Raw genomic sequence first — 24996 nt, 5'->3', positions numbered from 1 at the left:
GGGACTACAATTGATTGAAATTTCAATGAGCTATAAGAACCACTCAAAAGAATACACTTGAATATATCACCATGTCTTTCTTGTCGCTGCTGCTACAAGTTACGTAAAATCTGTAGAACGAGCCATGTATTAAGCAAAAATTGGAAAAACAGTTTTAAATTTGACCAAGTTCTTTATTTCAGGACTTTTTGAAATAGTTTTAAAGCTATAAAGGAAGATTGGTATGCAAAATGCATTCTATTCTATCCCATTATGGTCTTGGTGGAGGCATTTAAAGAGAAGTATGCATGTCCAGTAATTAACTGAAAGAGCTACGCCACAAGATAACACATTTTTAATCAAAAACAAACTTTGAGAGTGTTTTATATATGTGTATATATTAAAACAAACTCCACTGAATCCAGTTTTATCTCAACCATTATTCCCCAGTCTTCCAAGATTTCCTTTATCTTATGAAATCTGAAAGCTCATTCACATTTTTTGGGTTGGTTCAATAAAAATGTCACAGCCCTTTGACATTCACCTTAAATTCTCCTTGTTCCAGCTATTCTGTGATGTGACATTTCTTAGGAATCCTTCCATTAGCTTTTAGCTGAACAATCCTCCAACTTTTTTCCAAAATGCACGACTGTGGACTGCTTAGCTGAAACTTGGGCCTCATTGCATTCTTGCTTAGACTTGGGGATTTAAATATCAGAAACACCCCTGGTTTCTAATAACCCTCGTTACTGCTGAGTGTTTGTGCAGATGCTGGTCTCAATGCTGATTCTCAACTCTTGGCAGATGCTTTCCCTCTGCCTGTTCCAAGCTGACTGACTTTCTGCCACAAGGCATTTCACCGCAAGAGCTACTGTAGATTTCTTCCACTAGCTTCAAGTTAAGCAGATCTTCCTGCTTCTTTACCCCTTACAAATTCCAAAGCTGCAAATTGAGCTCAAACCCCCACCCGCACTCTGTGCAATGAATGATAAAGTTAGCATTTTCTCTGCTTGATGTGGATACCGGGTTAACATTTGTCATCTTTTGCTCTCCAACTCAGACTGCAACCTGTACAAGAACAAAACTGCAACTGGCTTATTTGAGAAACAACCAGATAAATTAAACACACAAACTTCCTAAACCTTATGGTCCATTTCCATAACAACAAAACATACTCAATGTTTCAAACAGAAATTTTTTTTTACCTCAAACAAATATTTGATTATATGATTCACTTTCAAAAGCTTACACCTCTAATGGAGCTTTATAATTCCCTTTCCCGAAATTGCTGACCCCATCAAGAAACGCTCTTGTTTACAAGTTTTTTAACATTTTTAAAACATTTTTTAATCTGGGAACTATGTAAATCTTTCGTTGAGATATGTGTAGACCTTCTGGCTCCATTTAAACTTAGAGGTGGGTCATCTATTGTTCAGTATTTTACCCTTCTACTTCTGACTTGGTAAGGTGAACCATTGGTTAGCTTGTAACTATAATTAACCCAAGTTTGTTTTGATTTTCACTTATTCTGAGGTTATTTATCAGTTTCTCAGACATTGCCATTAATCTAGCATTTAACTTTTAGTTTTAGTAAGTTCCAAAATCATGCATTATGAACTAGATATTTGCAACAATCCTTTCTCAGTAAGCACTTTGGAATTATTGCAGGAGTAAACCAAAGCTGTCTTGTACGTGAATTAGTGCATACGTCCTGTTCAATTTATTTTGTCTTTCACCCCACCGGGTACCCAAAAGGCTTTCTATTTAGACAACAAAGTGCTTCCTTTGATCTCCATATGTGGTTCATTGTGTAACCGCCATGGGACATACACACAAAAGGAGCACTTGAGATGTGGGTGTGTATGCATTATTATATATGCAAAAGCTAGATGCAATGGAACAGTACACAATTTGCATCGTTTATGAGTTACAAGTTTGGGTCTATGATGGATGTATATTGCATGTATTTATTTAGTATTTCTGATAAAACCAGATAACAAAATTAGATGCTCACTAAATGAAAATAAACAACAATCAGCATTTTAGTAATTAATATTGATAGCATTATCTAAAATCAGTGCAAAAATTAGTATTTCTCATTGTGCCTGAGTGCAGAGACCATTTTGGTTGTTTCCTGGTAGTCACATGATGACAAAGACATCATATGTTTAATGTGGTTTTCTGTTTTAATAGTTGAAGGTTAATAACTGTTGGAGATTAAATATTCAATGAGATATTTCTATCTATTTTATCGCACATGAATTTCATTAGTCTGTAGTCATACATGTTTAATATATAAAAATGCATAATAATATTTACTAGTAACTGAAACATAGCACCAGTCCTCATCAAGTGAAAACTCCTGTGTAATCTCTTGTGGCTTTATGCTTTATAGGGAGCCAAATGGTATTTTAAAAATTTATTTATTTGTTTCTGTTACAATTAATTCAGAAATTAGCTGTAGCTCTTTGGGCTAAAGGGATCAAGGAATATGGGAGGAAGGGGGATTATGAGATTGAATTTGATGATCAGCCATGATTAAGATGAATGATGGAGCACGCTCGAAGGGCCAAATGGCCTACTCTTGCTTCCAGTTTCTATGTTTCTATCTGCTTGCTGCTGCATGGATTCCTGTAATGCATCTACCTGACAACATTCCTGAAAAATGCAGCGGAGACTATACCAAATGGTCTCTTAGCAGCGAATGAGGCGAAAAGTTTAAATGACCTGGTCAAACATTCCTCCCTATTTGCAGAAACAGTGAACCCAATATGTATTATTTCTAAAATGTATTTTTGGAGATCAAGCAAGGAATCACTGAAAATAATGAAAACTTGAAGTTAATTTGGGTAGAAAGAGATGGAGATGTTTACGGTTACTTGCGTTGTGCTCATGATATAAATGATTTAACTGTCACTCAGTAGTTATGTACATTTGGATTTATATTGCTTTTTTCCCTTGATTTTAGGATGCAGTCCTGTTCCACAACACCATCTTTTATAATCTTCAATATGGGAACATTGATGCAACGGTGGAAGAAGTGTATAACGTGTCTAGGCTTGCTGGCCTTCATGACTCCATTCTCAGGATGCCTAATGGTTATAACACTCAGGTTGGTGAACGTGGACTAAAGCTTTCGGGTGAGTTAAAGGAAAACTGGAAATTGTGATTAGAGTGCGGAACCTTATGCTTGAGTTAAATTGCTGTTGATACTTGTAGCAGTGCATTGGTGATTTGCTGAATATGCTTTCTGAACGCGTGCTCAGCCAGGCCAGCAGGTGGGGCTCCCGACCAGCATGACAACTTGAATTGGCTGTCATATGTATGTGGAAGTATTGCTACTTTTGACTGGTAATGATTGGGAACCATATTATTCCAGCTTCCATTGGACGTAGCTGTCATTATAAGTAGTGATGAATAGCTAGAAAAGAATAAATAGGTGAGGTTGGAAAAATAGTGGGCCAGCAGTTGAATTGGATACCAAGGGTTAAGTCATTTTGAATTTTTATGTTCAAATAAATGTGTTTGCAGCCATGGCAATGTGAAGTATAGATTGATTGCTGCCAGCTCTGGTTCATGCTGTGAAGCTACTGCTTTCTGCTCCTAGTGTGCAATCCAACTGAACCCTGAGTAGCTTTTGAAGCCACTTTGGTTGCATACTTGAGAACAGCTCCCCAAATCTTCAGCGACTGCACTGTGGAGGTTGACTGTGACCTCACCTCAGAATTAAGCTGTCACTTTGGCATCTCTGAACCAGAAACCTCTTTGCATAATAAGTCCATTTAGACAAACTGTCAGTAGAATCTGCGCTGCCGGCTGATCTTAAAGTTTATTTATTTATTAGTGTCACAAGTAAGGCTCACATTAACACTGCAATGAAGTTATTGTGAAATTCCCTTAGTCACCACACTCTGGCGCCTGTTTGGATCAATGCACCTAACCAGCACGTCTTTCAGACTGTGAGAGAAGATGTGTAGTATTTAGAACTGTTTAACTGCATTCAAAGAATTTGAATTTACGTATTTACGAATGTATTTTGGGAAGCTATGTCATCGTTGGTGAATTGAAGGAAGTTGTGTTAGCTTTTTTCAATCTTATTCCTTCCTACTTGTTTTTCTTGGTAGTATTGTAAATGATGAAGGAGACCGTGTACAATAGAACTTCAAAAGGACAAACAAGCTGGTGGAGTAAGCAGATAGGAGGCAGATGAACTTCAGTGTGGAGAAGTTTGAGGTGATGCATTTTGGTAGGAAGAACATGGAGAGATATTCTTAAAAAGGATGCAGGAGCAGAAGGAGCTGAGTGTATAGAGCAGGACAGGTGGAGAGAGCAGTTAATAAAACATAATATCCTGAGTTTTATTAATAGGGGCATAGCGTACAAGAGCATGGAGATTATGCTGAATTTATACAAGTCACTAGTTACATTTCTGCTGGAATATTTGTACAGTTCTGGGCACCAGCCCATAGGAAGGAAGTGAATGCATTGGAGACAGTACAGAAGAGATTTACAAGCATGGTGCCAGTGATGAAAAACTTCAGTTATGTGGATAGATTGGAGAAGTTGGGACTGTTAGAGAGAAGAAGGTTAAGAGGAGATTTGATAGAGATGTTCAAAATCATGAGGGCTGGACAGTAGAGAGGATCAAAAATGAGGAAGGTCAGATTTAAAGTGATTTGCAAAAGAAGCAAACGTGGTGTGAGAAAAAGCTTTTCACGTGACGAGTGGCTTGGGTCTAGAAATGTGGTGACGGCAGGTTTAATCGCGTATTTGAGTAGAAAAAACATGCAGGAGAATGGGGGTGGAAGCAGGGGGGTGGCACTAAGTCATGATGCTTGTTGGCAAGGGCATAGACGCAAAGGGCCAAATGGCATCCTCCTGCACTATAACTCTGATATCTCTTCTACCCTTCCCAATCCCAGTGCTATTAGATAATTGACAAATTTTAGGTTTTTAAGCTCAACATTCCAAATAAACTTTAGAACTCCTGTAGAAAATGTTGGTTAACTAATTAAACCTGTTAAAATATGGAAATATGTCAATTTCAGAAAGATCTTTTTGTATAAATTTGAAATAAACTAATTTCCAGTATTTGCAAAATTTGTAGCAGCCACACTTGTTAATATTTAACAGTCACCCACATTGCTGTGGGTCTGGAGTCACACATAGGCCAGAACAGATAAGGATGACAGGTTTCCTTCCCTAAAGGACATGAGTGAACCAGGTGGGTTTTTCCAACAAATGACAATGGCTTCGTTAGACTTGTAATTCCAGGTTTGTTTTTTTGAATTCTTATTTCACCATCAGTCCCAGGTCCCCAGAGCATTACCTTGTGTCTCTGGATTACTAGTCCAGCGAGTGTACAATTATGCCACTGCCTTCCCTTTTGGTGCAATAAAATCATAGAATCATACAGTGCAGTAGGAGGCCAACCGAACCGAGTCTGCACCAACCTCAATCTCACCCAGACCCTATCCCCACAACCTCATGCATTTATCCAAGCTAGCCCACTAACACTAAGGGGCAATTTAACATGGCTAGTCCAGCTAACCCATACATCTTTGGACTGTAGCAGGAAAGTAGGACACCCAGAGGAAATCCACATAGACATGGGGAGAACGTGCAAACTCCATGCTGATAGTCACCCAAGCTGGGAATCGAACCCAGGTCCCTGGTGCTGTGGGGCAGCAATGCTCACCACTGTGTTACCATACCGCCCAGTAGTACTTTAATAAGTTTAGTGAAAATGTGAACATAAAATGCTGATCCCACTCTTCTTGTTATTTGGAATCTTTTGCACTTGGATCCAAATCAGGCTGTAAAAACTACCTTTGGTGCATTATTTTTATGAAAGCTTAAATTAAACCAGGAAAAGTGCAATTCAACATGTAACTTCACACTGTCAAATGTAGTGTGATGCCTCATTTTCTTCAAATGAAAAGGCAATTGTAACTATATTGTCTTTTTACATACCTCTTTACACAATCAACTGTTGTTTTTATTGTACCAGATGATATGGGAAAGTATTACACTTCAAATTGTCACAAGAAATCTCTCCCACGTTACTACATTTTGAATACGCTTTAAAAGTATTTAGTTGACTGCAAAGCACTTTGCGACATCCAGTGGTCGTGAAAGGTGTTTTTTAAAGTTTATTGGTGTCACAAAGTAAGCGTACATTCACACTGCAATGAAGTTACTGTGAAAAAAGTCCCCTAGTTACCACACTCCGCCACTTGTTCGGATACATTGAGGGAGAATTTAGCATGGCCAATGCATCTAACCCCAGCATGTCTTTTGGACTGTGGAGCACTGAAAGGAAACCCATGCAGATACGGGGAGAATGTGCAGACTCTGCACTGACAGTGACCCAAGCCAGGAATCGAACCCAGTTCACTAGTGCTGTGAGGCAGCAGTGCTAACTACTATGTCACCCCTTGCTATAGAAAAGTAAACCTTTTCTATCTTAAGTGTGCTGGATTTGCAAAATGTCAGTGACGTGCAAAGGTGTTCATTAACAAAACATTTTTAACAGTCTCAAATATATTCATAAAATAAATCACTATTTTACCTTAAACTGACTACAACTTTCTTATCTGACAATTTGAAACTCGAAGCTATTTGCATAATTTGGTTTCATTCAAGCATTCTTGCTGATATTTCCTGGGCTTTAGTTTCATAAACCCCAATGTTCATCTCAGTGCCACTACAAAATGGCTTCTATCTTGCTGCGTGATCCAAAATAGCTAAATGCGTATTACTGGAACTTGGGAAAACCATTCAGATGGATCATAAGATTTACAGGAGAGCAAAAATTGAGAAGAGCAGACTTGCATGAACAACGATTCTAGACAAGAAATAAATAAAATGAAGAAAAGTAGATATTTTTTCATCAGCATTACCTTGTGCGAGTTTGAAATTCTCTCTTTAAAAGCTGGATCTCTTGTCCTTTATTCAATATTACACTGACCTATCATAGCACCAAAATAACAGGTAATTGCAATGAATTTGCTGTCCTTGCTGAAGCACAGGTTGGGTCCATAGTAGAGTACAGAAAATGTTTATCTTCATTTCTAAATAGATTCTTCAGCGGAATCTGCAGAACCACTTCTTCAGTAGTCTAAATGTCTTGGATTGACCATTTTTCCTCTAAATTATATAATTAATTCAAAATATGTGACTCTCAAATGCCATCCAGTTCATTACGTCTCACCAGATTTCAATATAAAACTTTAGACCAGCAGCAAGAATCACAGAATTGCTACGGCGCAGCAGGAGGCCATTTGGCCCACTGTATATGCAGCAGCTCTCCGAACGATCATTGTGACTTAGTGCCATTTCCCCGTACCCCTGCACATTGTTTCTATGCAAATAATTATCCTGCGCCCTCTTGAACATCTCGATTGAACCTGCCTCCTCCATATTTCCAGGTAGTGCATTCTAGGCTAGAACCATTTGTTGTGTGAGAAAGCTTTTTCTCACACCACATTTGCTTATTTTGCAAATCACTTTCATTCTGACCCTTCTCGTTCTTGATCTTTTTACTAGCAGGAACAGTTTCTCCCTGTCTACTCTGTTCATTCCCCCTCATGATTTTGAAGATCTCTATCAAATCTCCTCTTGGCCTTCTGTTCTCCAAGAAGGGCAGTCCCAGTCTCTCCAGTCTATTCTCATAACTGAAGTTTTTCATCCCCGGAACCATGCTTGTGAACCTCGTCTGCCCTCTCTCTCCAAAGCCTTCACACCCTTCCTTTGATTTGGTACGCAGAATTGTACACACTATTCCAGTTGAGGTTGAAATAATTTATCGTATAAAGTGCAGCGTAACCTCCTTGCCCATGTACTTTACGCTTCTGTTAATAAAGCCCAGAGTACCAGATATTTTGTTGACTTCTCCACCTGTCCTGTCACCTTCAATGATCTATGCAAATATGTACCCAAGTCCCTCTGCTTCTGCACCCCTTTTAGAATTTTTACCCCTTATTTCATTGTCTCTCCATGTCCTTCCTACCAAAATGCATCACGTCAGACTTCTAAGAAGAACATAAGAAATAGGAGCAGGAGTAGGCCATCTAGCCCCTCGAGCCTGCCCCGCCATTCAATAAGATCATGGCTGATCTGTCGTGGCTCAGTTCCACATTCCCGCCCTCTCCCCATAACCCTTAATCCCCTCGCCTATCAAAAACCTATCAACCCGCGTCTTAAAAATATTGAGCGAGGCAGCCTCCACCACCTCAACGGGCAGAGAATTCCAGAGATTCACCACCCTTTGAGTGAAGAAGTTCCTCCTCAACTCCGTTCTAAACCGCCCCCCCTTTATCCTGAGGCTGTGCCCTCTAGTCCTACTGTCCTTTCTGAGCGGGAAGAGCCTCTCCACCTCTATCCTATCCATCCCATTCAACATCTTATACGTCTCAATGAGATCTCCCCTCATTCTTCGAAACTCTAATGAGTACAAGCCTAGTTTATTCAGCCTCTCCTCATAGTTCAACCCCCTCAACTCCGGTATCAGCCTAGTAAACCTCCTCTGCACTCCCTCCAAGGCCAAAATATCCTTGCGTAAGTGCGGCGACCAAAACTGTACACAGTACTCCAGCTGTGGCCTCACCAGTGTCCTGTACAGCTGCAGCAAGACCTCCCTACTTTTATATTCAATCCCCCTCGCGATGAAGGCCAGCATCCCATTTGCCTTCCTGACCACCTGCTGCATCTGCAGGCTGGGTTTTTGCGACTCATGCACAAGGACCCCGAGGTCCCTCTGCACCATCGCACGCTGCAGTTTTTCGCCACGTAAGGGCATAACTTCTCGGCGTGGAACTTCATCTGCTTTCTATCTGCCTACTCTGCCAACTTGTCTGTGTCCTTTTGGTGTTCTACACCGTCCTGTTCACTGTTTGCAATGCTGCAAAGTTTAGTATTATCTGCAAATTTGAAATTGTCCCCTGAGTACCAAGGAAAAGCAAGGGTTCCAAAACCAACCCCTGAGGAACATCACTACAAACCTTCCTCCAGCCTGAAAAGCATCCATTGACCTTTGCTGTCTGCTTCCTATTATTCAGCTGATTTTTGTATCCACGTTGCTACTGTTACTTTTATTTCATGAGCTATAACTTTTCTCAAGTCTATGTGGCACTATATCAGACGCCTTTCAAAAGTCCATGCACCAACAGCATTACCTTCATCCATCCTCACTGATACCTCCTCAAGACTCCAACAAGTTTGTTAAACACAATTTCCCCTTTGGAAAGCCATGCTGGCACTTCCTAATCAACCCACATTTTTCTGTGATTTAATTCTATCCTAATAATTGTTTCTACAAACTTGCCCACTATTGATGTTAAACTGATTGGTCTGTGATTGTTGGGGTTATCCTTGCAACCGTTTTTAAACAAGGGCATAACACTTAGAATTCTCCAGTCCTCTGGCACCTCCCTGATATCTAGAAAAAACTGGAAGAGATTATCAATTGCAGGGGCACTGGCCATATTCCCTTGATACCAAGCAATGGAGTACGTTATAGAACATAGAACACTACAGCACAAACAGGCCCTTCGGCCCACAAGTTGCACCGATCTTATCCATACCTACCAGGCCTATCTATAACTCTCAATCCCATTAAATCCCATGCACTAATCCAGAAGTCTCTTAAAAGACCACAGCGAGTTCGCCTCTGCCACCACTGACGGCAGCCGATTCCACTCACTCACCACCCTCTGAGTGAAAAACTTACCCCTGACATCTCCTCTGTACCTGCTCCCCAGCACCTTAAACCTGTGTCCTCTCGTGGCAACCATTTCAGCCCTGGGAAATAGCCTCCGAGAATCCACCCTATCTGTACCTCTCAACATTTTATAAACCTCTATCAGGTTGCCTCTCAACCTTCGTCTCTCCAGGGAGAAGAGACCTAGCTCCCTCAACCTATCTTCGTAAGGCATGCCTCCCAATCCAGGCAACATCCTTGTAAATCTCCTCTGCACCCTCTCAATAGCTTCCACATCCTTCCTGTAGTGAGGCGACCAGAACTGCGCACAGTACTCCAAGTGGGGTCTGACAAGGGTCTTATAAAGTTGCAGCATTACCTCCAGACTCCTAAACTCAATGCCTCGATTAATGAACGCTAGCACACCATATGCCGCCTTGACCACTTCCTCCACGTGTGAGGCTGATTTTAAGAGTCCTATGGACCCGGACCCCAAGGTCCTTCTGCTCCTCAACACTGCTAAGAGTCCTACCCTTGATATTGTACTCCTTCATCCCATTGGACCTGCCAAAATGGACCACTACACATTTATCCGCATTGAAGTCCATATACCACTTCTCCGCCCAGTCTTGCATCCTATCTATGTCTCGCTGCAACTTCTGACATCCCTCCAGACTATTCACAACACCACCAACCTTCGTGTCGTCGGCAAGTGTTCTTCCCTTGAACACTTCACGTTTCCATATTGGGCACTTGAAAACATTAGGAATCAGTGTTTGGTATGCTGAATTCTTTGGTAATATTTTAATCATTCACTGCCAACCATTGAGAGAAACCTTTATTTCCAAAGCAAATGCTATGGATGCTGCAATCTGAAATTACAACAGAAAATACACCAAATACTCAGTAGCTCTGCGGAGAGAAAAACCAGCTTGACATTTCAGATTGGTAATCTTTGATCAGAAACCTTCATTTGCTTGTTTATGATCAATAACTCTGCTTAGTTCTTTCAGTTGAAGCATTGCTCTCAATTTCAGACCCAAGCTATTTACACCATAAAGTCTACCAGGTTAAAAATGCCAATTTTGTTAGCGTTAGGTGATACATTGCTGTATCTGTAAAACACTACATCCTTGTCATTCCTTTCTTACTCCAATCTGGGGATCCAGTGACATTGTTCACAATGCAGCATAAATCCATGCTGATTGTAACTGATAAAAATGGTAAATTATTTTGTAAAGTAGTTTAACCTTCAGCACATTAAAATGTGGCATTATATGAAACCAACGGGGAATATGATGACATTTCATAGTCTTTTAACTTTTTATTCATTTTTTTCTCTTTCTCCAACCTTGTGCATAATGTTTGTGGAAGAACTGAACCATTGTAAATGGACCTTTTGTCATTCATAGCCTGAGGTAAATGTAAACCGATGTTTCTTTCAGGAGGAGAAAAGCAGAGAGTTGCAATTGCTAGGGCAATTCTGAAAAATCCTCCAATTATCTTGTATGATGAAGCTACATCATCTTTGGATTCCATTACTGAAGAGGTATGCCTTTGTTTCTGGTCAAACGTCACTCTAAAACAAAACCACTGCTACCCCAATTATAGCACATTTCAAGTCTGCAGTATTTGAATCAAATGTCCTTTTTAGCACAGTGGGGTAGCATCCCCACCTCTGGTGTAGAATCTCTGGGTTAAGTTCAGTGCCAGGACTTGTTAACGCATTTAAATGGGCTGATAATCTGCTCGGGAATCCTTCCACCACTTCCCCTATTATTCCTCAAAGGGAGAAAAGTGCGTGTATGAGTCTGCCTGCATGTGTCTGTGCCTGTGTGTGTGTGTGTGTGTGTGTGTGTGTGCGCGTGCATGTATAGATATGCTAAAAATAAGCTTCACAATATTGAAAATAATATTGTTAATCAACATCAGGAATAAATGACAATTGTAAATAAATGATTTAAACTTCTCTATTTTGTTACAGATGTATAGGTTTCATAGTTAGAGTCTTTGGTTTTCAACTATCTTTACAATGTTAAGGGATTAAATTTCTGCTCTTCTCCACAGAATATTCTCAGTGCAATGAGAGACTTGGTGCACCAGCGTACATCTGTGTTCATCGCTCATAGGCTCACTACAATTGTTGATGCAGATGAAATTCTGGTTCTGGATAAGGTAGGGAAACCAACATTTTAGAATATTTCCCATAATTAAATTATCTTTGAGTAGAGTTGCTCACAAATACCAAGAGGATCCTTGTAGCGCTACACAATATGATGGGACATAGATCGGGTGGATTCTCGGAGGCTATTTCCCAGGGCTGAAATGGCTGCCACAAGAGGACACAAGTTTAAGGTGCTGGGGAGTAGGTACAGAGGAGATGTCAGGAGTAAGTTTTTCACGCAGAGGGTGGTGGGTGCGTGGAATCGGCTGCTGTCAGTGGGGGTGGAGGCAAATTCGTTAGGGTCTTTTAAGAGACTTCTGGATGAGTACGTGGAACTTAGTAGGATTGAGGGTTATAGGTAAGCCTAGTAGTTAGAGATGTTCAGTGCAACTTGTGGGCCGAAGGGCCAGTTTGTGCTGTAGTTTTTCCATGTTCTATGTTTCTGTGTTCTATTCCTTATTTCAAGTGACTGTCCAGCAGTCTAACTAAAAGCCTACCTAGAGGAAGAGGAGGGGAAACCACTACAGGAATGATTTACAGGTCCATTAAAACTATTGAACCTGCAGTTTTAATAAAGCCTTTAGTACCTGTTTGATGCTTGCGTAGTCTCACTTCCTTTACTCTTTCTCACTATGAATTCCAGCTCTGGCAACATCCCATGGTTTGCAGGCTGTGAATCTTAGATCTGTCAAGCTGTGAAGGAGGCAGACTGAAAGTGGCCACCTGTGGCCACAGTATGAGTACCATTGCCCTACAGTGTTTAAAAAAAAGTATACTCAGGTTTCTTTTTGCATTTCTTTTTTTTGCAGGTACCTTCAGAGGCTGTGGCACCTGCTGTGTAGTGTCATTTAGCTAAAATGGTCACGTTAGTTTTCATAATATCGACTAATGTATTTATATTTGGATTTTGTGCACTTTGGTTATAGGGTGCTATAATATTTTTTATGTGCATCATTTGCAAATATATTCTGAATAATGAATATTGATTTTCATTATAGCACTCATTTCCTTGTCAACTGACATAAAATTGAGTTTGGGTTTTTTCAGTCAGAACTTGACTGTATCTAGATGAGTTAGGGGGAGAAGTGAGCTCATATTAAAGGTTACCATGCTTCATACTATTCAGAGGAAGAGGAGAGGGAACAACTACAGGAATGACAAAATTATGGAACCTGCAGATTTAATAAAGTCTTTAGTACCTGTTTGTTTGATGCTTGGATAGTCTTGCTTCACGTAGTCCTGTCAATCCCAATTCCCCTGAAATGGATCTTGCTCATGGAGGAAGCTTTCATGTGATGGTTTTCTGGGATTCTAATACAATCTCTAAACGCCCAAATATTAAAGTTTGTTTATTAGTGGCACAGGTAGGCTTACATTAACACTGCAATGGAGTTACTGTGAAAGTCCCTTTGTCGCCACTCTGGCAAGAGGGAGAATTTAGCTTGACTAATGCACCTAACCAATGGATCTTTCAAACCATGGGATGAAACCCATGCAGATACAGGGGGAACGTGCAGACTCTGCACAGTTAGTGATCCAAGCTAGAAATGGAATCCAGATCCTAATACTGTGAGGCAGCAGTACTAACCACCGTGCCACGCTTCAAACAAGGAAATTAGTATTTGAAACCTGCGAAGTACATAGACTTTTTACTGTAAATTAATTCCAGTAATTTATGGCTTCATTTAAACAAAAATATAGATCCAGTGGAGGAATCTAACTTTAAATTGTTTACTTAACAGATTTGCATCAATGGATCTTTAGTCACATCTGAATAGAAGTTGTTCATTTAAGGTCAAATACAATGCTTCTGGTATTTTTCTGATTCCTTGTAATTTGCTGCAGGGTAAGATAGCAGAGCGTGGAACCCATCAAACTCTCCTGAATAATCCCAACAGTCTCTACTCTGAACTCTGGCACACCCAAAATAGTAGAATATTCAACACACATTCCTCCAGTAAAGAAGAAAAGAAGGAACTGTCATCCAAGGAAGAGGAAAGGCGAAAACTATCAGAAGAAATTCTGAACAGTGTTAAAGGTTGTGGAAACTGCTCTTGTTAAAACTTCTTAGAACTTTTGTACTGGACATTAAACTCTGCTGACAATTTGCACTGGAAATATCATTAGATGCTAATACACAGGTAGACCATTTTGAATAGGACGGCTGATGAAACTACTCTTTTTAGGGAAGGATTTTATTTTTTTATGGTAAAATGGTCGAATATTTTTGATTGGTAACCCTGATGTGTTGAAAGACCTTTCGTGGAACAGCAAATCAAAATCTCATTTAGAGATGGATCATTGTGGGTAGCATCCATACGTTTTTCTAAATATTAACTTGAGGCAGGTGTGCATTACTGGCGAATTGCTACAACGTAGTGGTTAACCAATACTGTATCAGTATTAGCATGAACCACGTCGCAGGAATTGTCAGGTGAAGCTAAACCATTGTGTTTGATTTCTCAATGAGTACGTTCTGGACTGAGAAGTAGATTTATTATAATCCGTACAGGGGTAAACACTTAACTTGGGTACTATGGTCTTCTTACCTATCATAGTTTTTAATTGGGACAGTACTTGGGATACCAGAATCAACAGAGGAACTAACTTGGGAATGAGGCAAAGCTGAACCAACATTTACCAATAATGCACATTTTGAACTTTGTTCGCTGCCGTAATGATACCTCAAATGATTTAACCGAGGCACGCTAATTTCTGAATTATTAATCTGAGATGTGCCAATGTTTAATGAAAGGTCATCTGTATTTAAAAAGGTTGTAAAAGTATCTCTTTTTTTCCCTTGGCTTATCTGTTCAACAGCATTGCCTTGATGTATTTGTCATCCTATTCATTGAACATCCAAACTTCTATAAAATCATCTGTTTTTGTCAGACATCCAGTTCTGCTTTGTTATCCTTCACATTTAAACCCCTGTATCATCTTTAGTTGGGAATGAAGGCAGAGCTGTGCGGTAAAATATGCAACTGAGGATCTGCTGAGGTTTTTTTCATCTCCACCCTGCCCTCCCTCCCTCCCTATTTTTGTACCTCACAGAGAAGGTTTTGTCTCTGTTAGCTCTCCCCAGGCAACCCTTTAAGAGTCCAGGACCTTGGCACATAGAGAAGCTTTAGTGTAGTCTGGAGGTTTAGCACTCTGTAATATAACCCACCTTGGCACTAATCTCCTCTGCACTGAGCAACTAACAATCTCCTTTAAAGTTATGGTCATGAGAAAAAGACGACATGTATTTTGTGATCATCAGTAGTCTGAGATGGTGTGGACTTATTTTGCAGTCTTGAGGAAATTTAAATGAACTAAAACCCTATTGTATTAATCTGTAAGAATTAAAACTAAGCATTCGGCTCTGAAACTGTCAAGTTTTTCTTTTCATATTTCTGTTTCTACAATCTTTTTGTTCTTCTGTAATTGAGATAGTGTTTTTAAACTTGGTGTAATGGATTTAAACTAAATGGTACAGTTTTTCTGGCAATTTGGTCCCCAGACAGATAGGAATATTAAGCTGTGGTGTGCACGTGATTTCACTGGTTTATTTCCTTTTTCAGCACTGTTATCCAATGTTGACTCAAAATAATTGCTTCTTTCCCTCCTATAAAATGTATGAGTTGTGCCTTTGCTGTTGTGTTTTTTTGTGGTGGGGTACGTTGCTGTACTATTGTACCCAGATCGCTGCTTAGTCCATTGTATTATACTAGTTTGCACCTCTGAGCACAAGTTAAGGTGTGTGTGTGTACTGAGCCAAAACTAGGCAAGGTCAAGCTTGGAATTGCTGTTTGGAGAGGATATTCATTTAGTTCTGCAGACTGTGGTACAAGGTTATTTTGTAAGTGCTGTAAGATCTATGAGTGCCTAACTGTCTTCACTCATTTGTCTTTGGCTACAACTGATTTTTGTTTAGCAAAAGAAAATTACATTTGTTTGCCTTTCAATTTTTTTATTGTTCCTGTTCATTAATATTGAGATTAACATGTCTAATATCTGTCGCAATGTACATTTACTTGACCTTTTAGTTATGTAACCAGACCTGTAAACTAACATACAGTGCTCTAGGTGCAGGCAGCAATTTACAACTCTAAATTGACACACACACAATCATGAAAATTTAAACACTTGTTGCGGTGACTCCAGAATTGATGTAATCCAATAGTGTTTCGAAATCTTACTTCAACACTTGTACAGACTTTCCTAGATATTTTTACTTCCACCCTTACAAAGCCACATTTACTATCCAAGATATTTTCTAAACACATTTTGAACATTTAAATTATTGGTGTGGGTGCCTCAGTAATTTGAATCCAAATATCATCAGATATGGTTTGATTCCAGTTGCAAACCTAACTTGCTTATGACTTTTATTTGTGAGCTATTTGACCCTTTCACTTGTGGAAAATTAACCAATCTTGTATATGCAGTAAATGATTTTACTTCTAACTACATTTGGTAGATTTTGTGAACAGATTAACTTAAAACTGATGCAGGTATACAGAAACTACATTTGCCCCTTTTTAAGTATCAAACTTGATCTGATGTATAAATCTTTAAAGGTATTTATTTGTAAGATGTCATTAAGTAGTGCAAAGCCAATATCCAAACACCTTCATAATTGGATAAATACTAAGTACAAATTATATATTTCTACAAACTATGCTATATTCTTTTCATTCCACTTCCTCAATTGAAAATAGGAACAGGAGATGAAGGATGTTTTTACATGATATGTACGAGGGCTCCATGATCACTTGATCAAAGTGGTGAAATGTTTAGTGTTCTTTTACTTGTGAACCATTTAAAAGCTTACCCAGTATTCTTAGTCAAAGCCTGAATGCTGTTTATGGGGTTTTTAAAGCCACCATTTATGTTTTCAAAGTCTATTTCACCTGTAAATCCTGGAACATGTTTGCAGAATTGGTTGGGCCAAATAAAATCTTGACCGTATCCATCAAATTTACTGTGTCTTGTATTTCATCAACTTTGCAACTGTCCTCTTCTTCCTAATGGACACAAAGCATACTTAAGTTTTCAACTTCACAGACCTTAAGAAAGAAATTCCTCACTTTTAACAAGTCAGTAGAGCAGCAGTAATATCAACAGATAAATCAGTTCCAGGTGCAGCAGGTGATCAAGAAGGTGAATGGAATGTTGGCCTTTAATAAGAATGTAAGAACATAAGAAATAGGAGCAGGAGTAGGCCATCTAGGTATAGTGCCAGGTATAGTCACAGGTATAGTGCCGGAGGATTGGAGGATGGCGAATGTTGTCCCATTGTTTAAGAAGGGGAACAGAGACTTCCCTGGGAATTATAGACCGGTGAGTCTTACTTCTGTTGTGGGTAAGGTTTTAGAAAAAATTATTAGGGATAGGATTTATAGTTATTTGGAGAGTAATGAATTGATTGGAGATAGTCAGCATGGTTTTGTGGAGGGTAGGTCGTGCCTTACTAACCTTATTGAGTTTTTTGAGAAAGTGACCAAGGAGGTGGATGGGGGTAAGGCAGTTGACGTATATATGGACTTTAGTAAGGCGTTTGATAAGGTTCACCATGGAAGGCTTCTGCAGAAAATGCAGATGTATGGGATTGAGGGTGATTTAGGTAATTGGATCAGGAATTGGCTGGCGGATAGGAGACAGAGGGTGGTGGTTGATGGTAAGTATTCGTCATGGAGTTCCGTTACGAGTGGTGTGCCTCAGGGATCTGTTTTGGGGCCACTGCTGTTTGTAATTTTTATAAATGATCTGGATGAGGGTATAGTTGGGTGGATTAGTAAATTTGCTGATGACACCAAAGTCGGAGGTGTGGTAGATAGTGAGGAAGGGTGTCTTAGTTTACAGGGGGACTTGGACAAGTTGCAGAGCTGGGCCAAGAGGTGGCGGATGGAGTTTAATGTGGAAAAGTGTGACGTAATTCACTTTGGCAAGAATAACAGATGTGTAGAGTACAGGGCTAACAGTAGGACTCTGAATAGTGTGGATGAACAGAGGGATCTAGGTGTATGTGTACATAGATCCCTGAAAGTTGGGAATCAAGTAGATAGGGTTGTTAGGAAGGCATACGGTGTCTTGGCGTTTATTGGTAGGGGGATTGAATTTAGGAGCCGCAGCATCATGTTGCAACTGTACAGGACTCTGGTGCGGCCGCACTTGGAGTATTGTGTGCAGTTCTGGTCCCCTCATTATAGGAAGGATGTGGAGGCTTTGGAGAGGGTGCAGAGGAGGTTTACCAAGATGTTGCCTGGTATGGAGGGGAGGTCCTATGAGAGAGACTGAGGGATTTGAGGTTGTTTTCGTTAGAAAGAAGGCGGCTAAGAGGGGACCTTATTGAAACATATAAGATGATTAGAGGTTTAGATAGGGTGGACAGTGATGGCCTTTTTCCTCGGATGGCGAAAGCTAGCACGAGGGGGCATAGCTTTAAATTAAGGGGTGGTAGTTATAGGACGGATGTCAGGGGTAGGTTCTTTACCCAGAGGGTGGTGAGGAATTGGAATGCCCTGCCTGCTGCAGTTGTAAATGCGCCTAGTCTGGGGGCATTTAAGAGATCTGTGGATAGGTTTATGATGGAAAGGGTTTGGTTTAGGTTAGAGGGTCATTGCTTTTTAACTGGTCGGCGCAACATCGTAGGTCGAAGGGCCTGTTCTGCGCTGTTATGTTCTATGTTCTATCTAGCCCTTCGAGCTGCCCCGCCATTCAATAAGATCATGGCTGATCTGTCGTGGCTCAGTTCCACATTCCCGCCCTCTCCCCATAACCCTTAATCCCCTCGCTTATCAAAAACCCATCAACCCGCGTCTTAAAAATATTTAGCGAGGCAGCCTCCACCACTTCAACGGGCAGAGAGTTCCAGAGATTCACCACCCTTTGAGTGAAGAAGCTCCTCCTCAACTCCATTCTAAACCGTCCCCCCTTTATCTTGAGGCTGTGCCCTCTAGTCCTACTGTCCTTTCTGAGCGGGAAGAGTCTCTCCACCTCTATCCTATCCATCCCATTCATCATCTTATATGTCTCAATGAGATCTCCCCTCATTCTTCTAAACTCTAACGAGTACAAGCCTAGTTTATTCAGCGTCTCCTCAAAGCTCAACCCCCTCAACTCCGGTATCAGCCTAGTAAACCTCCTCTGCACTCCCTCCAAGGCCAAAATATCCTTGCGTAAGTACGGCGACCAAAACTGCACACAGTACTCCAGCTGCGGCCTCACCAATGCCCTATACAGCCGCAGCAAGACCTCCCTACTTTTATATTCAATCCCCTTCGCTATGAGGGCCAGCATCCCATTAGCCTTACTGACCACCTGCAAGCTGGGTTTTTGCGACTCATGCACAAAGACCCCGAGGTCCCTCTGCACCGTCGCCTGCTGCAGTTTTTCGCCATGTAAGTAATAGTCTTTCCTACCATTATTCCTACCAAAGTGGACCACCTCGCACTTGCCAACATTAAATTCCATTTGCCAGTTCCTGGCCCATTCGCCCAGCCTATCTAGATCCTTCTGCAGACTCTCCACACCCTCCGCACAATTTGCTGTTCCACCAATCTTGGTGTCATCAGCAAATTCCGACACCATACACTCGGTTCCCTCCTCCAGATCATCTATATAAATGGTAAATAGCTGAGGCCCCAGTACCGACCCCTGGGGCACTCCACTAGTCACCAACCGCCAATCCGAATAGCACCCATTGACCCCCACTCTCTGTCTCCTATTTGACAACCAATCCTCTATCCACGCTAATACCTTACCCCCAACTCCATGCCCCCTTACCTTCTGCAATAACCTCTTGTGAGGTACCTTGTCAAACGCCTTCTGAAAATTAAGAAACACCACATCCACCGGCTTTCCTCTATCCACCGCCCTAGACACATCCTCATAGAACTCCAATAAATTTGTCAGACACGACTTCCCCTTAACGAAACCGTGCTGCATCTGCTCTATCAAGCAATTCCCCTCAAGGTGCCTCGATATTTCCTCCTTGATGACGGAGTCTGACATTTTACCTACAACAGACGTTAAACTAACCGGCATATAATTCCCTGCCTTTTGCCTGGCACTCTTCTTAAACAACGGCGTAACATTAGCCGTTTTCCAATCTTCCGGCACTTCCCCGGAATCCAGCGACATTTGGAAAATAATCACCAAGGCCTCCACTATCACCTCTGCCATTTCTTTCAGAACCCTCGGATGCATTCCATCCAGTCCTGGCGACTTGTCCACAATCAGTCCCTCCAGTCTGTCAATCGAGGGGGATAGAATATAAAAGCAGGGAGGTCTTGCCGCAACTGTACAGGGTACCAGTGAGGCCACAACTGGAGTACTGTGTGCAGTTTTGGTCGCTGCATTTGCAGAAGGATATATTGGCCTTGGAGGGAGTGCAGAGAAGGTTCACCAGGCTGATACCGGAGATGAGGGGGTTAGCCTATGAGGAGAGATTGAATAGACTGGGTCTGTACTCGTTGGAGTTTAGAAGGCTGAGGGGGGATCTTATAGAGATATATAAGATAATGAAGGGGATGGATAGGGTAGAGGTAGAGAGATTCTTCCCACTTAGAAGGGATACAGAACTAGAGGGCACAGCCTCAAAATAAGGAGGGGGGGGCGCGGTTTAGATCGGAGTTGAGGAGGAACTTCTTCACTGAAAGGGTGGTGAATCTCTGGAATTCTCTGCCCGTTGAAGTGGTGGAGGCTACCTCGCTGAATATATTTAAGTCACAGGTAGATAGGTTTCTGATAGACAGGGGAATTAAGGGTTTTGGGGAGAAATCGGGAAAGTGGAACTGATCCACTTCAGATCAGCCATGATCTTGTTGAATGGCGGGACAGGCTCGAAGGGCTAGATGGCCTACTCCTGCTCCTATTTCTTATGTTCTTATAGTTAAAAATCACTTTTAATTAAACTTGTAAACTTTCTGAACAAGAAGTTTAAAGTTTATTTATTATTGTCACAAGTAGGCTTACATTAACACTGCAATGAAGTTACTGTGAGAATCCCCTAGTCGCCACACTCCAGCGCCAGTTCAGGTACACCGAGGGAGAACTTAGCACGGCCAATGCACCTGATCCACATGTCTTTCGACGGTGGGAGGAAACTGAAGCACCTGGAGGAAATCCACACAGATACGGGAAGAACATGCAAAGTCCACACAGGCAGTGACTTAAAGTGAGGGGGAAGAGGTATAACACTGATATAAGAGGGAGGTTTTTCACACAGAGGGTAGTGGGGGTATGGAATGCTCTGCTGAGTAAGGTGGTGGAGGCAGGCATGCTAGAGTTGTTTAAGAGTAACTTAGACAGGCACGAGTGGGTTGGAGATGGGAGAATAAAGGAGATTGTTTTAAATAACGTTCATTAGCATTGGGACGTCCCTGGCAATGTAAAAGGATGTGGTATGATAGTAATGTTTTTCTCTTTTAATTCGCAGGTTTTAAGTCGGTCTGCCTTGTTGCCCAACGAAGGGCATACACGCGATGGGTTGTACTTGGGCTGCTCTTGAATGTTCGAGATTGGCCTAGTACTTCATGTCGTTAGTGTGCGCTTAAACTGGACCAGATGCTGGGCAACACGACAGCTCAGTGACTATCGCTGACTGCTGTGCAGACACATGGATTTGGGCCAGTGTCTGTGGGAGTTTGCGCATTCTCCCCATGCTTGCGTGGGTTTTCTCCGGGTGCTCCGGTTTCCTCCCACACCCCAAAGATGTGCTATTAGGCTGATTGGAGGTAATAAATTGTCCCTAAATTAGTTTCCCTCAATGTGGAATGCCATAAACAATGGATAAGGGTCATGGGTGGGTGGGGGGGGGGAACTGGTAGTGTTAAAATGGCGGCGCGGGCTCGTTGGGCTGAAGGGCCTGTTTCCCGGGCTGTTTTTGTTCTTTGACTCAAGCCAGGAATCGAACGCAGGTCCCTGACACTGAGGCAGCAGTGAATGACCAATGTGTTACTATGCCATTCAGAGTACATGATGGAGCATGTCAGTAAGATTTTATATTTGTGCATTTGAAGCTAGCCGCAAGTTACTGTCATTTTGGTACTTTATCATAGAGCAATATTATTGTATAATACCACATCTTGTTACATGTTCAGGTGTATGTCATGCAAATGGCAAATTACCAAACTTATTACATTGGTTGTAATAGTTGCCTTGTTTTTAAATCTTGCTCATCATGCCTAATTATCAAACATGTACAATAAAATTGAACCTTTTTCATAGTATTTGGTAGCCAGCCCCCCTCTATTGCCTCAAAGGGAGTCAGATGGATCGTGTTGAACATGGATACAGTAGCATAATGGTTATGTTAATGGACTTTAATCCAGAGGGCTAATGATTTGAATACTTGAGTTCAAATTCCACCCTGCAGCTGAGGGATTTGTATTCAATTAATTAAATAAGCCTGGAACAAAATGCTAGTATCAATTATGATCATGAAACTATCGAAATGTCTCATAAAACTGACCTGGATCAGTAATGTTCCTTTTAGAGAGGAAATCTGCCTTCTCTGCTCTTGTCTGACCTATATGCGATTTCAGACCCACAGGAATGCTTTTTTTGTCTCTTAATTTGCCACTAACGCGCCACTCCTTTGTTTAAAAGAAATGAATCTCCACCACCACCAACTCGGAAATTTAGGGAACAGAAATTGTCCATGTCCCACTAATGAATAACAAAAAGGAAGTTGTTAATATTTGGGGATTTTAGACAAATCGATTAAATCAATTTTTCAACAAAATAAAGAACACAAGTAAATTTTAAAAGGATTTATTAGTTCAAGGAAAAAATCCAAGGCTCATTTTAGCAGGGTCCGAAAGAAGTAAGATTAATATGATACAAGACTTGAAGTATCCCATGTATTTGTGAAACATGCAAGTCTAAATTTAATTATTGTACAAAATGCATTTTTCATTGTGATTTAGGCGCTTTAAAATACTTACATGCATTAACTGTAAATTGATAATTCAGCCCAGGACTTAATACAAGAATGGAATAAACAAATCTTGGTCTCCTTGGGATTGCTGGCAGAAGATTCTGTTATTCTCTGAAGAACTAGCAGTTTCATCAATCTAAATAATTAAAGTCTTGCAATAGGTTTATGGCCTCTATTAACACCATTAACTCTTAATGTAAATGGCAGAATGATGAACAGCTAGAAACCTGAATGCAAAAGCAAGGGAAAAACAAAAGTAAAACCAAATTTATGCACAAGGCATCAATCTAAAATGTTGACTTTCTCCACAGACGCTGCCAGACATGAGTATTTTAAGCGTTTTCTGTCTCTTTTCAAATCTTTTTAAAGCAAACGTGATATTTTGTTTTCATGTTGTTACACCAAGATGGAAGTGGAATGAGGTAAGGAAAGAACATTGCACTTGGGTATATTTTGCACCCTATCCTTCTCCCTGTATGTTCTATGAACAGTGTCGTTCGTCTGTGTGTTACACAAGAAACAATTTTTACTGTTTCCCAGTGCATGTGAAAATAATGAGTCAAATTAAAAATGTTCGGACAGAAACCGGGAAGGCAACAAAGGAGGCTGGTGTGGTTGATTATATTATATGGTGCCAGGCCTCAAAGGTACAGATGAACCCCATATTCTCTCTCACCAAGGTCACTCTGGCACAGATAAGGTGGGCAATGAGTGACCCCCAAAAATCTTATTGAGGGAACAAGTAGTGGGTCTCCAAAAGACAGCTTTGGAAAATGCAGAAAAGGAAACGGGTGAAACTGAGAGAGGTTGGTGGAGTTAAGGGAGGAATCAGTCGTATGAATCAATCTTAGACACTTGGGACTCCGTAACCATAAAGAGTGAAATACTGGGGGTTATTCTCTGACCTTGCCATGCCTGGCGCAGATCGCACTGGTCCCAGAGAATAGTGCACAAGCTTAAAAATCAGTTTTGTGCCTGATAGTAGCTGCGCTATAGCACAGGTATAAATCAAGAAATGATGAGAGTTTATATACAATAATCATGGAGCGATTACCTGCACCTAATTTCCTGCATGCAAGGGTTTTATAAGAAGTGGCTGCAGAAATAGTGAACATATTGGCTTCCAGATTTCCAAAATTCTGGGAAGGACCTAGCAGATTTAAAAACTGCAGATGTAACACCACAGTTCAAGAAAGAGATACAGGGATCAGGAAACTGTAGGCCAGTAAGTCTGGTATCTGCATTGGAAGCAGTTCAGAGAAGGTTCACAGGCTCATTCACCAAATGAAAAGATTTGTCTTATGAGAAAAGGTTAAGCTAGTTGGGCCTGTATCGAGTGGAATTTCGAAGAATGAGAGGTGATTTTGTTAAAACGAAAGATCCTGAGGGGGCTCGACAGAGTGGATGCTAAAAGAATGTTTACCCTTGATGCAGAGACCAGAACTAGCCACACACATTACATATAAACGATATCCCATTTAAGATAGACATAAGGAGAATTGATTTTCTCAAAGGGTTATTAGTCTATGGAATTACCTTCCACAGACAGCAGTGAAGGCTGGGTCATTGAATATTTAATGATGGAGGTTGATTCCCTTGTTAGTCAAGAATCTATCCAAGGATAATGGGGAGGCAGGATAGTGACGCTGAGGCCACAATCAAATTGGCCATGATCTTATTGAATGGCAGAGCAGAGGGAGCAAATGGTCTACTGCTCTTAATTTGCATGCGTGTATGTATAATATCGAATGGGGGAGCAGGCTCAAGAGCTAAATGGTATACTCGTATTCCTGTTCTAATTTCTTATGATCTTTTTCTTTTTTTTTTATAGAATCACAGAATAAAATCCCTACAGTGCAGAAGGAGGCTATTCGGCCCATCGAGTCTGCACAGGCAACAATCCCACCCAGGCCCTATCCCTCTAACCCCATATATTTACCCTGCTAATCCCCCTTTAAAATAAAGTTAAAGTTTATTTATTAAGCAAGGCTAACATTAACACTATATGAAGTTTTGTTAAATATACTTCGGAGTACAGTTTGGTTTCTTATTGGGAAAAGCATGACTTTTCCTTATTATCTGGAAATACTCTTCCAACTGCTTCATCCTCGTTTCAAGATCTTCCATCTTGGAAATTATTTTAAAGACATCTTCGGGAACATTAGAACGAACGTCATTCTCCGAACTTGAATCTACATGAGCAGGGCACAGACGGTCCTTCCCTCG

General features: G+C 40.9%; 1 protein-coding gene across 1 annotated transcript in view; it reads left to right on the top strand.

The window, feature by feature from the left end:
* Positions 1 to 16805, top strand: part of abcb7 (ATP-binding cassette, sub-family B (MDR/TAP), member 7) — a 65245-nt gene extending 48440 nt beyond the window's left edge. Inside the window, exons 13-16 of the mRNA XM_080187916.1 lie at positions 2948 to 3119; positions 11125 to 11228; positions 11747 to 11854; positions 13689 to 16805. Of these exons, the coding sequence (XP_080044042.1) occupies positions 2948 to 3119; positions 11125 to 11228; positions 11747 to 11854; positions 13689 to 13904 (600 nt within the window). The 3' untranslated portion in view covers positions 13905 to 16805. The remainder of the gene's footprint in view (positions 1 to 2947; positions 3120 to 11124; positions 11229 to 11746; positions 11855 to 13688) is intronic.
* The last annotated feature ends 8191 nt before the right edge of the window (positions 16806 to 24996 follow it).

This window comes from Carcharhinus amblyrhynchos, chromosome 4 (genome assembly GCF_965287045.1).
Source record: "Carcharhinus amblyrhynchos chromosome 4, sCarAmb.v2.hapA, whole genome shotgun sequence".
Lineage (NCBI taxonomy): Eukaryota > Metazoa > Chordata > Chondrichthyes > Carcharhiniformes > Carcharhinidae > Carcharhinus > Carcharhinus amblyrhynchos.
This window is presented reverse-complemented; position numbering and strand designations above follow the sequence as displayed.